Consider the following 18,643-nt stretch of genomic DNA (forward strand, 5'->3'; position numbering starts at 1 on the left):
AACCCAGTTGAAAGTGGAGCCAGAAGCGGGCCACCTACTGTTTGTGATTAAAGCTGAGTGATTAATGGTGTCAAATGCAGCTCTGAGATCTAAAGAAGTCAAAAAGATGAATTCACAAATGTCAACAACTAAATGAATACAATTTACATATTTTTTACATATTTATTATTGTTACTTCCTTTTGTTTTATTTCTATCTTTCATATTTTCTATTGTTCTCAGCATATCTGTTCTTGCCATTTGATGCCTCTTATTTTTTGATGTGGCTATTTTTACTTGTTTTAACTTGTCTGTTTATATTAATTCTTGTTTCTTCACTTTGTTGTAAAGCATTTTAAACTTCATCTCCTGTAAGAGCAAACTACACTAGAAGTCCATTTCATTCCATAAAAGTATAACATATATCTTCTGTATTCTCTGTCAACAGTGTCCACTCTCCAGTCGGTTGTGTGCGCCAATGACTCCCTCTTCTACTTCGTCTTCTTTTACCCGTTCCCCATCTTCGGCATCCTCCTCATCGCCTTGCTGCTAGTGCGCTACAAGAGCCGCAACAATAGCAAGAGCCAAGAAGGCAAGAACGGCGCCCCGCTCCTGTGGATTAAAGAACCTCACCTTAGTTACTCTCCCACCTGTCTGGATCCACCTGCACTCAGCTTGCACCCCGGCTCCGTTGACTAAGCGAGGGTCCTGCATTCTGCCACGCGCACATCGCGGATCCAGCCAATAGAATGTCAGGGAGCGTATCTGGACTCCACCTTCAGACTTTACTGTCGTTCACTGCTGTGTTGAGTTAGTCAATCAGTTGATCAGTTTAAAAATTCCAACCCTGGTGGATGCCTGTTTTATGGTGTGCGTGTGTGTGAGTGTGGACTGGAATGGGTGTGCCATGTTACCACGAGTAATTGTGCGAGTGAGAATCGAAGGGCAAGAGAGTACCATGAGCCTCTCAATTATTTGTTTTCTGTGAAACTTAGTCTCATAGCTGCATTTTGATTTTTATTATTCTGAATATTTGTCTATTTTTCAAAAGAAAAGAAACTGTGCACATGGGATCATTGGCCAATCCGGGAAGAACATTTAAGAGAAGGAACTCTATAATCAACTCCGGCAATGAGTGGATGCCAAAAAAGTCTCCGCAATGATCCAAGAGCAGCCTGGCCCACTATGTTGGTTGCCATAGTAATGCTCTGCTCCCACTGACTCCGTAGCTGATGACTTGGTTGCCAGCCTGCATAGAGACAAAGCAAAGGACACACAAGTCTGTGTCCTAAGTGAGGATGTGTGTATGTGTGCCGGCCCACCTGCCTCTACAATGAATTTGCCTTGGCAGACAGAAACAGGTCCTGGTGCGCCACTTAAACACTGCCAGACACTCTGGCCTTAGTGAGAGACTGCTCCGCTCTTCTCTTCTATCCTCCTTCTCTCCAAAAAGAGACAGCGAGAAAAGAAAGAGGGAGGTCGGAAAAGATGGAGAATAAATGAACAGCTCTCTCCTGCTGAGATATACGTATTTTGACATAAGGGATTTTTTTTTTCAGTGCCAAGACCTCCTTATTTCCACGCTGTCCTCTGCAGCTAATGTTTGAAGTTTTAAAGAGAGGAGGAAAGCGGATTGGTTCTGAGGCAGATTGAATATGTCTGCTTACCTCCTGCTGTGGGTTTAGAGGCCTTGTAGGCAAAAGGGCAATTTTTACACTCATGTTAAATCAGTTGAATTGTCCTGCTTACATTACGCAGTGGGGGTTATTGACTGAAATTAAATTCTTGCACATTTCTTTAAGTTGCCCTGTACAACCACTATGTCTTGTCTTTAAAAGATCTCATAATTTGAAAGATGCATATTAGTTTAAAAAAAGACTTTTGATGTATTAAGAGCCACACTGAAGATTACTAATATGTAGATGTGTAGTAAATCACTCTAAAAATGTTATCTGCACATTACATGAAAACTCATTTATGGGCGGGGGCAAATGTTTGACTTTTGTGTTTATTTTAAAGATTTTTCTATTTATTGTTTTATACTACTTTGCATAGCTTTGTAAGATTTTCTTTTTTGCTTTGAAATTCCTTAAGAACTGTGCTGCTTGTGTTGCCAGGCAACTGCACCAAGTAGATTATGTCAATAGCCTGTGTGATGGCAATGTGGTAGATGTAGAAATGCTAGATTTGTCCTGCGCATTGCAGTCTGTAGCATTTCATACCGGGTTGTCAAGTTCGGTCAGTGTCAAAACACTGTATATCTATACCTATAATGAAATTTACTGTGACTTTACATGTACAATAGTTGAACAGACAAGTCACAAAAATGGATTCACTTGATGCTTTTTGCTTGAGTCGCTTTTATTTAGTGAAATGTGATGTAACACCTAGGTAGGATGTTTGATCAAAGACTGATGAAACTGAACTGTTAAAACATCTTCTAATCATGGATTCTAGCTGAGGGCGTCCTCCTCAGCTCCCCTGACGCAAGGCAGAAGGGTTGCAAATCTGTCACCTTTCCCTGGAATGCAACAGCCAGGAGAGGTGTGAAATCCTCTACCCAATCTGGGCCTAACCCTCTCACTGCCAGACTGGACATGAAAACTCTCGAAACTTGACATTGTTCTTTCAATCGTGTCAACATGTATATTGCATGACAATATTGCAGGAGGAATTTTGATGTTTTGTAAACTTTGAACTCTTTGAGCATTGTGTTTGTGTGACAGAGCAGTGCCCAAACCCCCCCCAACTTCCTGAGCCAAGCGCCAACGCAAAGCCTGGTCCCTCGTTATTTATAATATCTGACTGCCAATTCCAGATGTCCTTCAAACATGTGAAGTGGTTTATTTCAAGAATGGCTGTTGTGGAGATTGTGTTTGATATTATTGCTAATAGTTGTCTTTTTAAATGCTTTGCTTCTTGCAGCATTCATTAAACAGATTTGTGTCAAAACACCAAAAGCAAGTAACTGATACTCACACAAGTCATCGGGTTGTGATATTTCAGCTTCCTCCTCTGTTTTTCAACCTGACTAGTCCATTTCAAGTAGAGCACACTATTCCATGTGAAGAATGGCCAGCACTTTTAAGTCAAGGAAGTTAGACATGCAGTGCGTGTATGCAGGGAATTCAGCTACAACTAAATTGATCAGTGTCTTCAAAGGAAGGGCCCTTTTAATTAGATGTATGTCTGCTCATCATTACTTGGGTGTTTACAAGTGTTTTCACACCAGAGATATTGATGTAGATAAATTGCCTTCAGCAGAGAATTGGGATACTGTGCACATCGAACGTCAGTTGGATGCAGGATAAAAAGCAGCAAAAGTAGTCCACACAGAATTTTGCTAGAATCCAACTATTTAATGAGGCGACATCATGATATTTATCAGGCAAACTCCTGTGTGAGAAAAACTCCATACACAATTAGAAAAACGCGTGATACAAGAAAATACCATAAGCCAAGACAATGTCCACTACAGTACATGTGAAGTCAGATGGCAACCATCTCACAACTGGCTAATAGACTATGCAGGGTATATATTGTAAAATACACATTTTTGACAAATGTACAATTATAGAAATTAGTACATTGAGTAAATGTACATGAGCACAACATGAGTTCACATGTTGTGATTGTGCATAAGAAAGATAAATCTGTAAAAACGTTAATCTTTTGGTATCATGTGATATAATTGTAGGTGGAGCTGTCATTTTCTGTGTGCATATACAGTACATATAACCTGTTTTGTTTTTTTTTCTCACATGGGTGTTTGCAAAACAGAGCTTAATGGTTGAAATGCTCCCTCATTAAATTCCAATATTCAGTGTGCAGCCTACCTCTCTTTTTATATGATAAATAGTCTTCAACTTCCTGTTTTGTTGCCATAACACCAGGGATAATTGATGACTGAGCTGTTGGAAAGGGTCTGTGATTTGACACTAATGGTATCATATCTTATTTACATGTATATGCATTGGCAATAAATGCTGATAGGGACCTGAATTCAGTTTTTCATAAACAAAACTACAGGAACTTGTTTGTTGGTTTGAATGATTGCCTTTTATAAATCTTGAACATTCCCTGAGATGCAGGTTGGGTAATTGATTGCCACTGAACAGCAGCTCTAGCTTCAGTGTGTAAATCTCATAATCCTGGACTTCATTCATTCAAAACAGAACTCCGTCTTTCTAGACCTGAGACGGGAAGTGGAGGGTATGGTCGCTGTGTGCGTGTGTATGTGTGTGTGTGGTGGGGGGGGGCTCACAATGCCGCCATCATCATTGGAGCTGTACAGTCATGCTCTGAATGATGTTTTTGTAGTAATAATATTAATGATACCATCCATAGCTGCCTCCCAAGGTTCCTCCAGATGATCTGACAGTGTTGTAGCTGCGTTTTGAGGGCTGCATGTATTGGCTGTGTGCTGGCTCCAGGTTTAGGTGTAAAATAGTTTGTGGTGATGTTTTCAGTTCAGCCAGTGATGCTTTATTTTTCAGTGATGTATTTTTATATGACCATGATTTGTTTATTTTCTCTTCTGTTATTCTGTCAAATAGTTGCCATCGTGACCATTAAAAAGGCACTTTGCTATTGTCAGTTTATTGCAATAAAATACATTCAGAGCAAATCCCTGTTTTCCTTCCAACCTTATGCATTTTTCAGTATTTGGAGATGATTTGTCAAAACAGAATATCGATCCACAATTCTCACAACAACCATAATCTTCTAAAATAGTACTGGCAACCATCCTAATCATCTAGTTCTGCTTTAACCATGAACTCAAGGTGAATGCCCTGCAGGCAGCTGAGTGTTGTTGCGTAGGATTTTGACCTCTAAGCCCCTGAACAACATGAGGGTTTATTTACTGTGTATGTTCAGTTATATATCTGTGTTGGTGTGTGTAAAAGAGAGACAGGGAGAGAGAAGGAATGGGTCAGCATGTCAGAGGATAAATTATGCTTAGAGGGGCTCTTGCAAGTTAACCTGGCACTTTTTTGACGGCCTCAGCAAATCACATCTCTCCATTCATAACTCATCCAATGCAGATGGATTCACTCACTCTTCTTCACTCGCTCTTTTTCTCACACACACATAACTCCCATTCTGTAAAGTGCAGAGTTTCACCATCCCATGCTATTCATAAACTTCTCACTGACTCTGACTTCTCACATGAATTCACATTAACTCATATTGATGCACACATACCCAATGAAGTCAAGAACAAATGCTGCTACCCATTTCATAAATCACATTGACACAAGGGGAAAATAGTATTCACTGCAAGAGAAATCATAGTTTGGTGTTTGCTTGTGGAGTTAGTGGACCATTTTCTGGGCTCTGTGATGCATGCAGGTTCCCCTGCAAGAGTTTTTGGTCGGCTCTTGACAAAACAATCTGTCTTGACTGAAAGAGCCCCCACATTCAAAGATCTATTGAGGCTACTAGCGCCGATAGCAGGCACACTGATATTGCTGATGTTATTGTCAGCCAGCTCTGTCACAACTTCACAGGACGTGAAAACACTGAATCCTCCCCCTTCGAGCGCTATCTCCATGTCCCACTTTCTCACAGATTTTTGTTCTCCGTCTCCATTTTCTCATGCAGAGACCATATAAGGAAAGATCTATTTTGCATAAAAGTAAGCAATATCCACAAATCTATACTTCTCGCTAAGGATGCAGATACCAGAGGGCACACATGGGCAGACAGTACTTAACCATCCAGGGCGCCAGGGCAGCAGGCAGGCAAAAAGGATTATGATTTATTACCAGTCAGAGAGGAAGCACTGAAGATAATGCAGAGAAAGGACACCTTCACTGTGAGCTTGGATGCATCATAACAAGGACAGAGAGCAAAATCCACAAAGATGGGTCTAGATCTACAGCACACACGTGTGAATATGAACAGGGACTATTTGCTCATGTACAGAAAACAAGATGACTTACCAACACATAATGCTCATCATCCACTATGACCAGAACAGACCGGTTGTTCTTTTCTAAGAGTTGAAGACATAAGGGAGGCATAGCTACAAAACAGATTGCAGAGCGTGGCTGGTCTGCTGAGGCCTGTTCACAGCTTGTTGTGCTCACCTTTGTTAGATACCACATTTCTGTGTGTGGTAGCTATGACTCATTCAATGATGTAAGTGTGAGTCAATAAGAACAAAAGAAATCGTGTTAATCCACTTACAGTAACTGTAACATTCATGTCTCGGGTAGCGTGCTGGTTTCCCTGTACATGGTTTAAGTAGAGGGAAATGTGACCTGGGTAATGAAAGTAGAAGGAGAACAGATGGACCACCTGTACTGATGGAAACTGTGATGATGCTATTGATGTATCAGCAGCAGTCAGCAATCTCCAAGGCAGTGTGATACGTGTTAAACGGAAATCTGTTTTGTTTTTTTACTTGGACCCTAATTTCCTATCATTTTGGGTCTAGATGACTAATGGAGACAAAAAGTTTTGAAATGGGTCCAGTATTGAGCAAGAGCACTTCAGCTGGGAGCCACAAAGCATTACTGCGCATGTCAAAGTATATCCACTAAAAGGAAATAGGAAAATAGGGTCCAGGTTGAGAAACACATTATCAATAGCTGTATTTAAGGATCTGTTAGTAAAGGCTGGTTATTGGAAAAATGTTTGTTGCTGATCTGTCATAGAAACTCCAAGCAAATCACATGATTCATGCGCACAAGGCAAAACACACAAACAACAAAAACAGAGATGGCCCCACAACATTCATTATGGATTAAAAACATGCACAAATTTACAAACATACACTGGAATATTCTCATCTCATTCATAATTGATAAACACTAAAATTGTGTGTTTATTTACTTTTGGTGTCCCTAGATGCAGTAAACTGTTAAGGTTGCTACTAAGGCAATGTTCCCCTGTGAATCCTGGAGATTCAGATGGAGAGCCAATTAATTGTTCCAGGAAGTTTAAATTAACATTAAATATCTGATTTTTTTTAACCTTTTATGTCTCATTTAACACCAGTGATTAGGTGTGCACACAAAAACCACTTGATTAGGGAAAGATGATGGTTTGGCTTAAAACAGTAAAATGCGATTAAAATGGTCAACATGACTTCAAAATTTCTGATTAATAATCTCTGGTTAAAATACCCACGATATTCTAAAAATCTAAATGAAATCCCTGATGTGATGTTGAGGATGTCCGGTTGGTGCTGCTGCTGCTTTTGCAACTTTTTGTAGGAGGAAGGAATTATTACAGCAAGCAAAACCAGTGTCAGTTGTCACACAGGAACCTGCCTATTGTTTTAAAACAGACATGAAAAACTGTGAATGTATCCTTTCATTTGAGGGACTGATTGAAGTCATGCCAGGTCACAAGTAAAAGGTTCAAGAGTATAAAACACTAATTGTGCACTCAAATTTGCACATTTTTTATCAAGGCTATATCTGCCAAGTTTCACCCACACTTTTTTAATCATTCATCTCACATGACACACACAAGCTTATGTGAAGATAATTGGAGGCTCCAGCTATCTTGTGTTACTCAAATTAAGTGGATCTTCTAAAGTTACAGTTTTTTCATAAAGGATTTCTTGTTCAGCTGCAGTGGTAGTAACAAAAAGACTTGAGGTTTAAAAGATATTAACTTGATTTGACTAATTTGGACAGCTTAAACCTCATATTAATTTCAAATAAATTATGAAATATATCTATGCATGGAAAGAGGGCTGTGGGTTTTGAACCTCATCATTTAGGCTACATTGTAAGTGCGTGATGAAGGGATCTCTTAATGCCCAGTATGAACAGGAGGAATGGTTACAGCAAGAAACACAAGTACAGCTGAGGTGATGAGGATGTCATTACTTCTTCTAGTTATGATCATTCAAAATCAAAAAGTTTTTACAGTTTATCCTGTGAGCCTATACCAAATCTCAAGGTCCAACAGTCAAAACAGTAAACTCAAAACCACAAATGTCAACCTCCCACTGATATCACAACACCTAGAGCCAACCCTGGCATAGATTCAGTAAAACACTGGCATTAACATATCTAAGATGGAGCGCATACTTTCATTTCCCAAATCCATCCAATTCACTGTCAAGCAATTGTTGCTATAAGAGATCTATACAATCAAATTAATAATTGTAAACTGTAATAAAAGAAAAGATCATAATATAATCACCACAGTAGTATGGCCTTAGGCATTTGACACAAGGAGCTGAGAAGCAACGAGGGCAATAGCTGCCCTGTTACACTCTATCTCCTTCTGTGTATAACAAGCTCAGTTATCCATCATGTATACTGTACAATATAACCCACCTTGCTGCAGGGCAAAGCAAAGAAATATTTTGTAATGTATTCTAGGCAAGTTGTTTTTTAATTGTTAATACGATTATGCATACTCAATCAGATGAGGGCTTTATGCATAAGTAAAGGTGGTAACAACAGTGAGCTAATCAGCGATGTGCATCTTCTTCTCCTGTGGGATGCCAAGTAATTATGAATGAGAAGTAGCAAGCAGAAAGAGTTCACTAATGCGCCTTCAGTGCTGAAAACCAAGAGAAAAGCAGAAAGATATAATTCTACTATATAATTATCCCTAGAGGAAGGATGGTGGAAGCAAAGGAAATGCTGCAGTGAATAGATGGGGGGGGGGAAAGTAATGGCTGCAGAAAGAGCAAGAGGGGGGAAAAAAGGAAATGTTAAATCATGCTCCCATGGGTAGAACAGCTACTTCAAACAGTATCTTTGGAAAAGCCCACTGAATATTTGACAACTTATACAATGGTTCCTCATCCAGGGATTCATCTCTCATGATCAGAAATATGGCTAAAGATACTGGTATCAGAATGAGAAGAGAAATTTCCAGATGTGGATTTTACACCTACTCAAACCAGGCATAACTGCTCACTGTGTTGGTGGTGTGTGTTCCGGTGGTTGAGTAATCCGGCGTTCACAAACAGGCTTTAGAGGGACCTACTGTTTGGTGATCTGTCCATCACAGTGTGGTTGAACAGCCTGTGGCACTCTGTTGAAGTCTCCACACACCTCTACACAGGACAGACATTGCCTCACAGCAGTGCTCTGAAGATCAAAATCTCTACATGATCTCTGTCTGACTCATTTTTGGCATAAAATCTTTTATGGAATTGCAATATATGATGTCTCCCTTTTCCACCTTACCCTGTACATGTGCACGTGTATGCGCCAAGTTTTCTTAGACATGCTCAGTGACATGCTGTCAAAGACCTAAGCTATACACGTGTGACTGGAAGTAAAGGCCAAGCACTGATGGATATCTTGACTATTTTACTTTATATCCCTGACCTCCCCAATCGATTACTGCTTTTAACAGCAAATGACAGTACCTATGGATCTGGTTGTCATGGCACCAGAGCAGAACGTCGCTCATGAGAGACTTTGATGTATAAGTTAGGGCGCTGTGTGAGGTGCATGTGTGTCTTTCAATGTCACCATTTTCTCTGCTCACATTTCTCTCTCTGCACTTATGATACTATAATGAATGCACAAATGATGTGTAAACAGTGCAGGATAAGGAGGGAGAACTGTCAATTAACTGGTAATGAGAGCGCTACATGGTTTAAAGAGTGTGGAGCATGTGTAGGTGCTGATGACTCCCTCACACTGAACTGTGTCCCTATCTTTTGCAAAGCAGCAGTGATACTGGCATACAAAATGCCTGTCATCATCTATTAGAGCAGAAATCTGTCAGAGGAGATAATGTACACATGTATCATACACAAACTCTCTTGTCACATGTACACACACCCCGTATAAACCTCTATGATCCAGCGGGCAAAATCATTCTCCTGATGACATTATGTACTATTATATCTGACGTTTAAATAAAAATACAGATTTTTGATATCAATATTTTAACTGTCTGTGAATTGCCTCCCAGACATATGATGCATTATTGAGGGCGACCTGCTTGCAGTTTGAAACATGTCATGGGTGATTCTCATTGACAGGAGGGATCCTTACAGGAGACAAGGAAATGAGAGATACTGTAGACATGTCTTTAGTCTTCCTGGGTGTCCTCAGCAAAAAGGGCTCGACTGCAGTCAGAATGCGATATTACATATTGATTCCTGAAAATTCTAATAGATTTCACAGAATTTCTCCCTATTCCATTTAAATGGTCAGTGGCACCACTGATCCACGATTCACTTGACTAAAATGGGCTTTTTAACCTTGAAAAAAGCAGTCTCCACATGTGCAAAAACACAGCTTATTTTTAAGTAATGGTGCCAAAACCATCTTCTCAGTACAGAACCAGTGTAGCTCTCACTCTGTGGCCAATTTTCTGCTGCACTGTTAGTGGCTCTGTTAACACCATCAATGTTGGATGCATTATTGATTACAGCACTGCATTTCTAATCTAGAGCTGTGTGAGATATTTGTTCATGCATACAAATTAATAATACATGCTTACAATTTAATTATAAGATGTCTTACGCTAACTGGGAATTCCCACCAACTATTAAGGGTTTGTGTCCAAATACGCCATCTAGTGCACAAAGAAGGAAACAGCAGTAAAAGTAAGCATATACTGCATATTATTCATGTTTATCATTAGTAAATATCTTACATGGGTCTTTTTTCTTCTTACACACATCTTAGACATATTCAATCAAGATTGCTTAATCTCAAAATAGTCACTATTTCCACAACCAGTCAGAATTAGTCTTACATTGTATCATGACAGGCCATTTTCCATCCACAAAAGACAAAATCCATGAGTTTCATTCAGTGATTTGCTACACATCTGCCAACACTTTGTTACTGTTGGGTAATATGAACTGCAGTCCAGGGCAAAGAATCCAATAGAAAAGAAATTCTTGTTGAGGCTTTTTAATCCGCAAAACCAAATCTCAAGGATTTCAGTAGTGTACAGTGAAATAGCCAGAACCGTTTTACGATGTATGAAACATGATTTTAATGACTTGCAACACAGAAGATAACTAAACAGTGCTCCTGAGGCTATTTTATTTCCACACTTAATTCATACTTTAAAACTTACAGTGTTAGTCAAAACAATATTTGGGAATGTTTAAAGATGTGAAATCAGTGTAACCTCAGCTCCGGTCTTTGCACAGTTGTTCCAAAGCTGGGATTCACTTCGAGTTAACTGTTCATAGAGGAGATTGTTGCAGTACTGGATTAAGTTCAAACTGTTTTTAGAGGCACAGTGCAGTTTCACTCACATCAAAGTGACCTGGATTTGGCCATCAGCACACCCCTCCACAAAAGCCCCACTGCTCTGACCACACACCTAAACTTCTACCCCAAAAATGTCCACATTAAGTCCATTCCACTGGTTGCTGTGGTGTATCACTGAGACAGGCAGGTAGAGTGTTGCTGCGGGGACTTCCACAGAAAAAACTCCACATCTCAACGGTCTAGCGAGCGCTTCTGGATTGCTTCGGCCACCACGGTGCGCAGAAGAGCGATGACAGAACGAGGGTCGTCGTTACCTATCACAGCACTGCCTGACACAATCATGTTGGCTCCTGCCTGGAGAGAATATGAGCATAAACATATTGTAAGAGAAACTCCTTTTATAATTTTAGGTTTTTTGTTTTTGTAAAATTAGGCTGATACGTGTGTTTGTATCCCTTACCTCAGCACACTTGTGAATGGTGTCAGGGCCAACACCTCCATCTACTTCAATGTCTAATGAAGGGAACTGGCTCCTCAGCCAGCTCACCTGGTCACACAGGAACACAAAGAACAGGCTCAAAACCAGGTCAACACCATGTTACAATACATTTAGTAGATATTATCAGGACAGTATAAAGCAGCACAGTAGTGTTGTTTTAAATCTCCATTGTTGACCAGATCTAAAAGATAGTCTGGGGGGGGGGGGAGAAACATGCTTTGATGAGCAGGTGCTTCTTTTCAAGATGTTATCGGGTACAAATCAAACCAACGTTACCACTCGTGTTAAAAAATTGAAAGTGAGAGAAACAACACAGCACTGAAACTTCTTTATTGACACACTTATGTTATATAATCTTGTGTCGTCCTGTGGTTTACCAAAATATTATATGGCACGTCAACTGCAGACTGGAATCTTGCATCACTGTGAAAGTGAAACTTAACAACACCTGGCACTTTTATAATGTTACTCTGTAATTTTACAATTACACATAAATGTATGAGAAACTAGTTTGTCTTCCAACATTTGCACATCTCACATGTGGAAAAGTGAGACAATAATCATTTTGTTGAGATATGTAATTATAATTTTTTCAGCTCTCCAGCATTTATTTTGGGTAAAGGGAGCTGAGCTTAGTAGCATAAAAGCTTTACCACAATTTCTAAAACAATACGTTTTAAGTGCCCTGAGAAAGAATAAAGTGTCGGTCCTTTGTGAATGTATGTTTGACTTAGTTTTATTTATATCAGCATACATGGAGGAATATGTGCTTTAGAATAGTAATGTCCATGCAGTTTACAGTGAGAGGGTAATATCAGATTTGATCACTTAGTCTCATGCTGTTGACATGTTTGGTAATTGGAGGTTTAATGTTGTTTTTTGTCTGTGGAATGCTATGTGTCAGGTCAGATATGTCAACCATTTTCCATATTACCTCTTTCACTCTTCAATCAAAATGGGTGAGGCATTAGCAAGCTAACTTGATCTTTGTCAGTTGGTTCAATGTGCGATCTTGCACAACAGTTAGCCCCGGGCAGTTTGTAAATGTAAATATTTAGGATCAACACAATTGTACACAAGAACTAGGTTGTGTTGTGTAACTGGTTTTCATTTAGTGACATGTAAATTTCCACTTAGATGTTTAAACTGTTAAACTGAATATACTAACAGTTGGTGCATTTACCTCCAGGTGTTTGAATTCACTCTTCTTTTGCCAGAAAACATTAAGGAACGTTAGCTATAAATGGGACATTACAACTGGCCAGTAGTAGTGATATAAGTCACTGAGCTTAACATGCTTATTGTTTCCGCATAATTTTGACAACCTTGTCATGCTACTAGTTTCCATAAGTTGTGGGCAAAATTTGTGTTTCGGTTGTATATTTAGTGTCTAAGGAATAAGAAATAGGCTGCATCTACTCTACTGTATAAATCACATAGTGTCTCAAAATAACAGGTGACCACAACAGAGGTACAGTATAAACCAACAACACACAGCACCTTTAGATGGCTTGTATGTATACTGATAATGTATCAAACTGGTGCAGATTTATTGTGCACTGAGCTTTGAAGCTGTAGTTTGTGTTGTTTTATTGTTATTTTATCCTTACCTTTGGCATCTGGTCCTCCATAAACTTCTGTCCTCCAAAGCCAGGTTCAACAGTCATGACCAGAGCCATGTCGATCTGGTTTGCCCAGGGTGCTAGCTCTTCAACGGTAGTACCAGGCTTTATGGCTACACCCACCTACAAAATCCACAGTGGTAGTATGAAAGATAAACTAAATAATGAATATAATCTGGTACAAATACAAATATACATTTTCAGTCAGAGTTTCAAATTTTTTTTTAGAGAAGCTTACACCATATATGGTTTCTTAAATACATGTAAACATTCATTCAATCATTATTTTACTGATTAGTGATATTCTACGCTCTACAAGCCTACATGTTGTGCAGTCTACTTGTTTTGCAGCAGCATTTTCTCACCTTCATGCCACTCTCTTTTATCTCCTTAATGAGGTTTCCAGGGTTGGTGGTGGCCTCTAAGTGGAATGTGTACTGGTTGGCTCCTGCTGCAGCCATGGGCTTCACCCACTGCTCCGGCCGAGACACCATCATGTGCATGTCTGCAACACTGACACAGTCACAATACTGCACAGCAGAGGCTTTCATGATTCAGTTCTAATGCATAATTAAAAGTTATTTTTAGATAAGTGTATTCAACTTCGGTTTATTTCAAGTGCACTCAAAGAGTCTCTGTACACTTTACAAGTTAATAAAAACAACAAAAAACCCACGACTTGTAAAAGTATACCCACACACACACACACACACACACACACACACACACACACACACACACACACTGACACATACACAGGTAATAATTTAATTTAAAAATAGAGACTGTATAACCAGAACAGAGTTGGGGTAACAACTTGCCAAGGAGAAAAAAAGTCATTTGAGTTCCCAGCCAGTGAACTCAGGACAGGTCATAATATACTAAGAAAATATGAGTTTTCAGTCCAGACTTGAGATTCCCAACAGAGCTTGCCTCCCAAATGTGTGATGGTAGATTGAAGTGATACATTGTGCTGTGTTGGGCAATACTTCGATGTCATGATATGACATTAGATATTGTCTTAGATTTTATTGTAATGTAGTGATGCAGCCTAAGTGTTCCTGATTTTAAAGGCTGCCTTGCAGTGAAGTGATGCAAGTTTCTAAACTTACCAGACTTATTTTTATCTATCCACAATACTGATGATTATTTATCACAAATCTCATTGTTTAAATATTTTGTGAAAGCACCAACTGTCATCCCTACAGTACTGTCACATTATTGATATTGAGATATTTTGTCAAAAAATATCATGATAATTGATTCTATCCATATTGCCCAGCTCTATGTGGGAATGTTTTATTTTCTTCTTACCAAAAAAAGGATCTTGGCCTACTGACTTCCTTAGGCACTCTACCATGGGGTGACCAAATGTGATGTTAGGGACAAAATGTCTGCAAAAGGGAAGGAAAAAAAACACCAAACATTAACTTGCAGCTGTGATGAAAGTAACCCATCTTGCACAAACAGTTGCACACACAGTAACGTCTTGCATAAGTAACGAGGAAGATAAATGTCTAAACTAGCAGCCAAAAACAAGATGGTTCAGTGACAGCGTGATATTTGACAGACATAAACAGAAAACCTTCCCACTGATAAACCACATAAAATCCAGTTACATAAACATTGTCTCCCCCAGCTTAACTTCTGACAGGGTAGCTTAGCTTGTTGATGTTAGCCAACTTTAGCTCTCCAGCACTGAACTTTGAATCGGGTAATCGAGCTAACTACTGATGAACTGACCCATCCATGACGTCCAGGTGCAGGTAGTCTGCCCCGCACTCCATCATCCGCACACACTCGCTGCCCAGACAGGACAGGTCGCTGCTCAGGATGGACGGACCGATCTTTGCATTGTAAGACATGCTGTTACTGATGTTACTGTCTGCATGCAACCTTCTACTTCTTCTTCCTCTATCCCTGCTTATGCTTCTTCTTCTTCTTCTTTGGGATTTAATCGTAGCTTCCATCCCTGGTGTTGCGTTACTGCCGCCTTCTGGTATTTGTTATCTCCTACAATGTCCTGTCAGATTTTTCCTACTGTTCTCTTCAGAAAGCTGACAAGACACATGGTGGAAAGTATTTAAGTACATTTACCCAAGTACTGTACTAAGTACAATTTTGTACTTAACTTGAGTATTTCCATTTGCTGCTATACTTCCACTCCACTATGTTTCAGAGGGAAATACTGTACTTTCTATCCACTATAGATTTGACAGCTGTAGTTAGTTGTTTATCAGATGGAGATTTGACGCAATATAACAAGCTTTTAAAATGCAACAAATTGTTAAAGATGAAACCAGTGATTTCCAACCTTTTTGGCTTTTGACGTTTTACAAAAAGCAGTGTAGTCAGACTCACATTTCAGATGTCTATTTGTTAACAGCTCCACCAAATAGTGATTTTCCCTCTAAACGTTTCAAATGGTTTCATTTCAATAAAAGTTCAAATGATCCAATATTTCACCAAGGATCAAAGATTAGAGGAAAAATTCTAAAAAACTGAAAACAGATTTCTGTAACTGGGTCAAGAGGTCCAACCCTTAGGTTGGGAACCACAGGGCATAACTAGCTAACTGTATAAAGTAGTTCAAACTAGCAACCCCCTACAGCAGCAATGACATGCTGCTTTCATACCAATATTAATAATCTAACAATGTCATATAATTATATATCAGTTAGAGGACCAAACCACTACTTTTACTGCAATACTTTAACTTCTTTCACTGCTAATATTTGTGATAGGCCTATAGGCTATGTAGTCTTTTACTTGTAAAGGTGTATTTTTACATGTGTGTGTTTTGCTGTGTTGGTAGTTTTGCTTAAGCATACAATCTGAATACTTCTTCCACCACTGTAAGACACTTCCTGCCTTATCCACTTTCACCACACTCCAGTATGCCTTTTTTAAGATGTTCCTGTTAGTCCTAATCTTGCCAATCCCTCCATCATGTCCTTTATTTCTGATGTACATTTTCTGCAAGTACATTTATTTATTATAATGTGGAGAGTCCTGTTTAGGTTTCTGTGGCCTATTTTCACTCCTCCTTTTTTCTATTTACTTGCCTATTTCTCTCAATACCCACTCTGTTTTATAGTATATGTAGGTGACTTCCTCTTATAACCTGATCCCAGTGCTGCTGGCACAACTTGTTTGACTAGTTGGTCCACTCTTTTATTTCCCATAATCAGGAAACGTCCAATGTCCAAATTTGTAGCTATTCAGAGAAAAAAAACAGGCCTGCTATAGATTTTGTCATATAGTACAAAGGGGGCAGTGCATAGGTCACAAGATCAATCTGGCACAAGACAGAAAAAATTGCAGTGCTATACAAATGTGTTTGTGTGCAGGCCTATCTGTGTATTGGACAAGACCTCTACATTTTGCCTTGGTCCTGTGGGTTGTTGGATGTTCTTTTTGCCCTTTTTATCCTGTAATTAACAGAAACAGTCTTAGAAGGTTGAGGGGAACATTGCAAGTTAAGGGTTACAAATAGACACTCCTTCCTTCATTGTAATAGGTCACACATTAGAAAGTTTGGGAATCCTGGTGTAGCCTATATGGCAAGCTTTTATAATGAGGGAAACATACAGAAAATTAGATTTCATTATTTGAGAAATTCCAAGAATCCTCAAATAGAGATAAATCATAAAAACTTGATATAAGTGAGAAAGTATTCAGAGAGAACATACATTTTTGCATTGCTATTACATTTTGTCTACCTTTGTTCGGTCTAATACAGAGCCTAATTTCATTGAATATTTGTAATTTTTTCAGTTATTGTGTTATGTCTCACTGTGTATGGTAAGACACCAAAATTCGCTTATCTTCAGCTCTCACTTACAGTCATACTCAAAGTTGCAGTAGGAGGCTTGACATTACTCTCCAGCGTCACACCTTTATAATAAGACAATAGCTGTTCCTTGACACTAGATGGCGTATAGCTCAAATGGGTAATGAACTCTTGTCTCATTCCTACCAGTGTATTCATTTGAGCTGCAGGGTGTTGAGTAAGGTTGTAGGCAAACTACAGTAAGCTACAGTACATTACTGTAGTTCAGCTTGCCTCCATGGTGCAAAAATAATCAGAATGCAAAAATGTGTTTGGCAATGGTAATAAGTTGCAACATCTGAAAAAATTTTATTATGTTCCTCTACTCTGGTGGTGACATTTTTGCCGAGTCATAACAGCCAAACTAAACCCCCAGATTTGCTAAGGGTTGTTTTTAGCAATAGGACCTCATTAGGAAATACAGGTCAGTTTTGTAATGGGTGCATTGTGTTTAGGACACTTTGTTAAGAAATGTAGGGCGCAGTTTGGTAACTGATGTAAAAGGCATAAACCTTTTGGATTTTTTATCAGTTTCCATTAGCATACTTGCTGCTTTTATTTGCTTTCTGTATTTAGCCATTGATGTTATGTTTTAATGCATCTGTTAGACTGCAACCATCATTCTTTGTGACTCAGTATGATAGATCGGGATAGACTGTTCCCCCATGGAAGAAAATCTGTTTCTCAGCTAGTGAGAAGAAGATTGTTAAAGATATGTGACACAAGTATTCAATGATATGAAGTTGTCTGGGCTTAAGAAAGTTATTCGTCAAAAGAAAGAAAACCTCTCACAGAAATGAAAAAAAAGACTATAAGGACTCACACAAAAATTAAATAAGTGCCCCATGTTACCTGACACCAACTTAAAAACAACCAATTAAACAAAGTAACATACACACACAGTAACAGACAAGTTCCAAAATCTTCTTTAATATCTGTTTGTATGAAATTCTTTATTTTAATTTTTTCAATGCAGTTCCATAAGTTTTGATAAATAAAACCTGCCACATCCAATCCAGTCATATCATGGCTGTGATCCTCAATGGATTTGATCATGTGATATTAGTTGACATGTTTGTGTCAGCAGCTTTCAGATAAGAAAATATTTTCAAAGTCCCAGATGTCTCATAATGTCTGAATAAGTCATACTTGAAATTTGGTCTCATATGAAGTGTGGTGTTGTTTGAGTTATTCTTCTTTGCCTGATGCATTTGTCACCTTCTTTCTGTTGGACTCGCTGTCTTCTGAAGTAGTTTGAATGTTTTCTGGCAAGTGTGTAAGCTGTTGTGATTTATGAGAAGCAGAAGGCCAACGTTTTTAAAAACTCTCCCCTGAGCACTCTACTGAGACTCAGTCCACAAAGAGCCTCACTCACATACCCAGATTGGTTAAACAAAATCTGACATTTATGAGTTTTGCCCAAGCGTTGCATTACTGCAACAATGATGGAAACACATGGTGGCATGTCGTAGGAAGATGATATATGCAGTTTTGCAGTAGGGTTGAGGTAGAATAAGTTAGCGACACAGAGAAGTGGGGCCTCG

General features: G+C 39.0%; 2 protein-coding genes across 2 annotated transcripts in view; one reads left to right on the top strand and one right to left on the bottom strand.

The window, feature by feature from the left end:
• Positions 1-2,965, top strand: part of igsf3 (immunoglobulin superfamily, member 3) — a 70,285-nt gene extending 67,320 nt beyond the window's left edge. Inside the window, exon 9 of the mRNA XM_053329028.1 lies at positions 427-2,965. Coding sequence (XP_053185003.1) covers positions 427-677 — 251 coding nt within the window. The 3' untranslated portion in view covers positions 678-2,965. The remainder of the gene's footprint in view (positions 1-426) is intronic.
• Positions 2,966-10,821: 7,856 nt separating this feature from the next.
• Positions 10,822-15,181, bottom strand: rpe (ribulose-5-phosphate-3-epimerase). The gene is made up of 6 exons (XM_053329064.1): positions 15,011-15,181; positions 14,582-14,661; positions 13,633-13,772; positions 13,256-13,390; positions 11,607-11,693; positions 10,822-11,500 (listed from the first exon to the last, which is right to left on the bottom strand). The coding sequence occupies exons 1-6, from the start codon at positions 15,130-15,132 to the stop codon at positions 11,378-11,380; spliced, it is 687 nt and encodes a 228-aa protein (XP_053185039.1). The 5' UTR covers positions 15,133-15,181; the 3' UTR covers positions 10,822-11,377.
• Positions 15,182-18,643: the final 3,462 nt, after the last annotated feature.

This window comes from Scomber japonicus, chromosome 11 (assembly GCF_027409825.1).
Source record: "Scomber japonicus isolate fScoJap1 chromosome 11, fScoJap1.pri, whole genome shotgun sequence".
Lineage (NCBI taxonomy): Eukaryota > Metazoa > Chordata > Actinopteri > Scombriformes > Scombridae > Scomber > Scomber japonicus.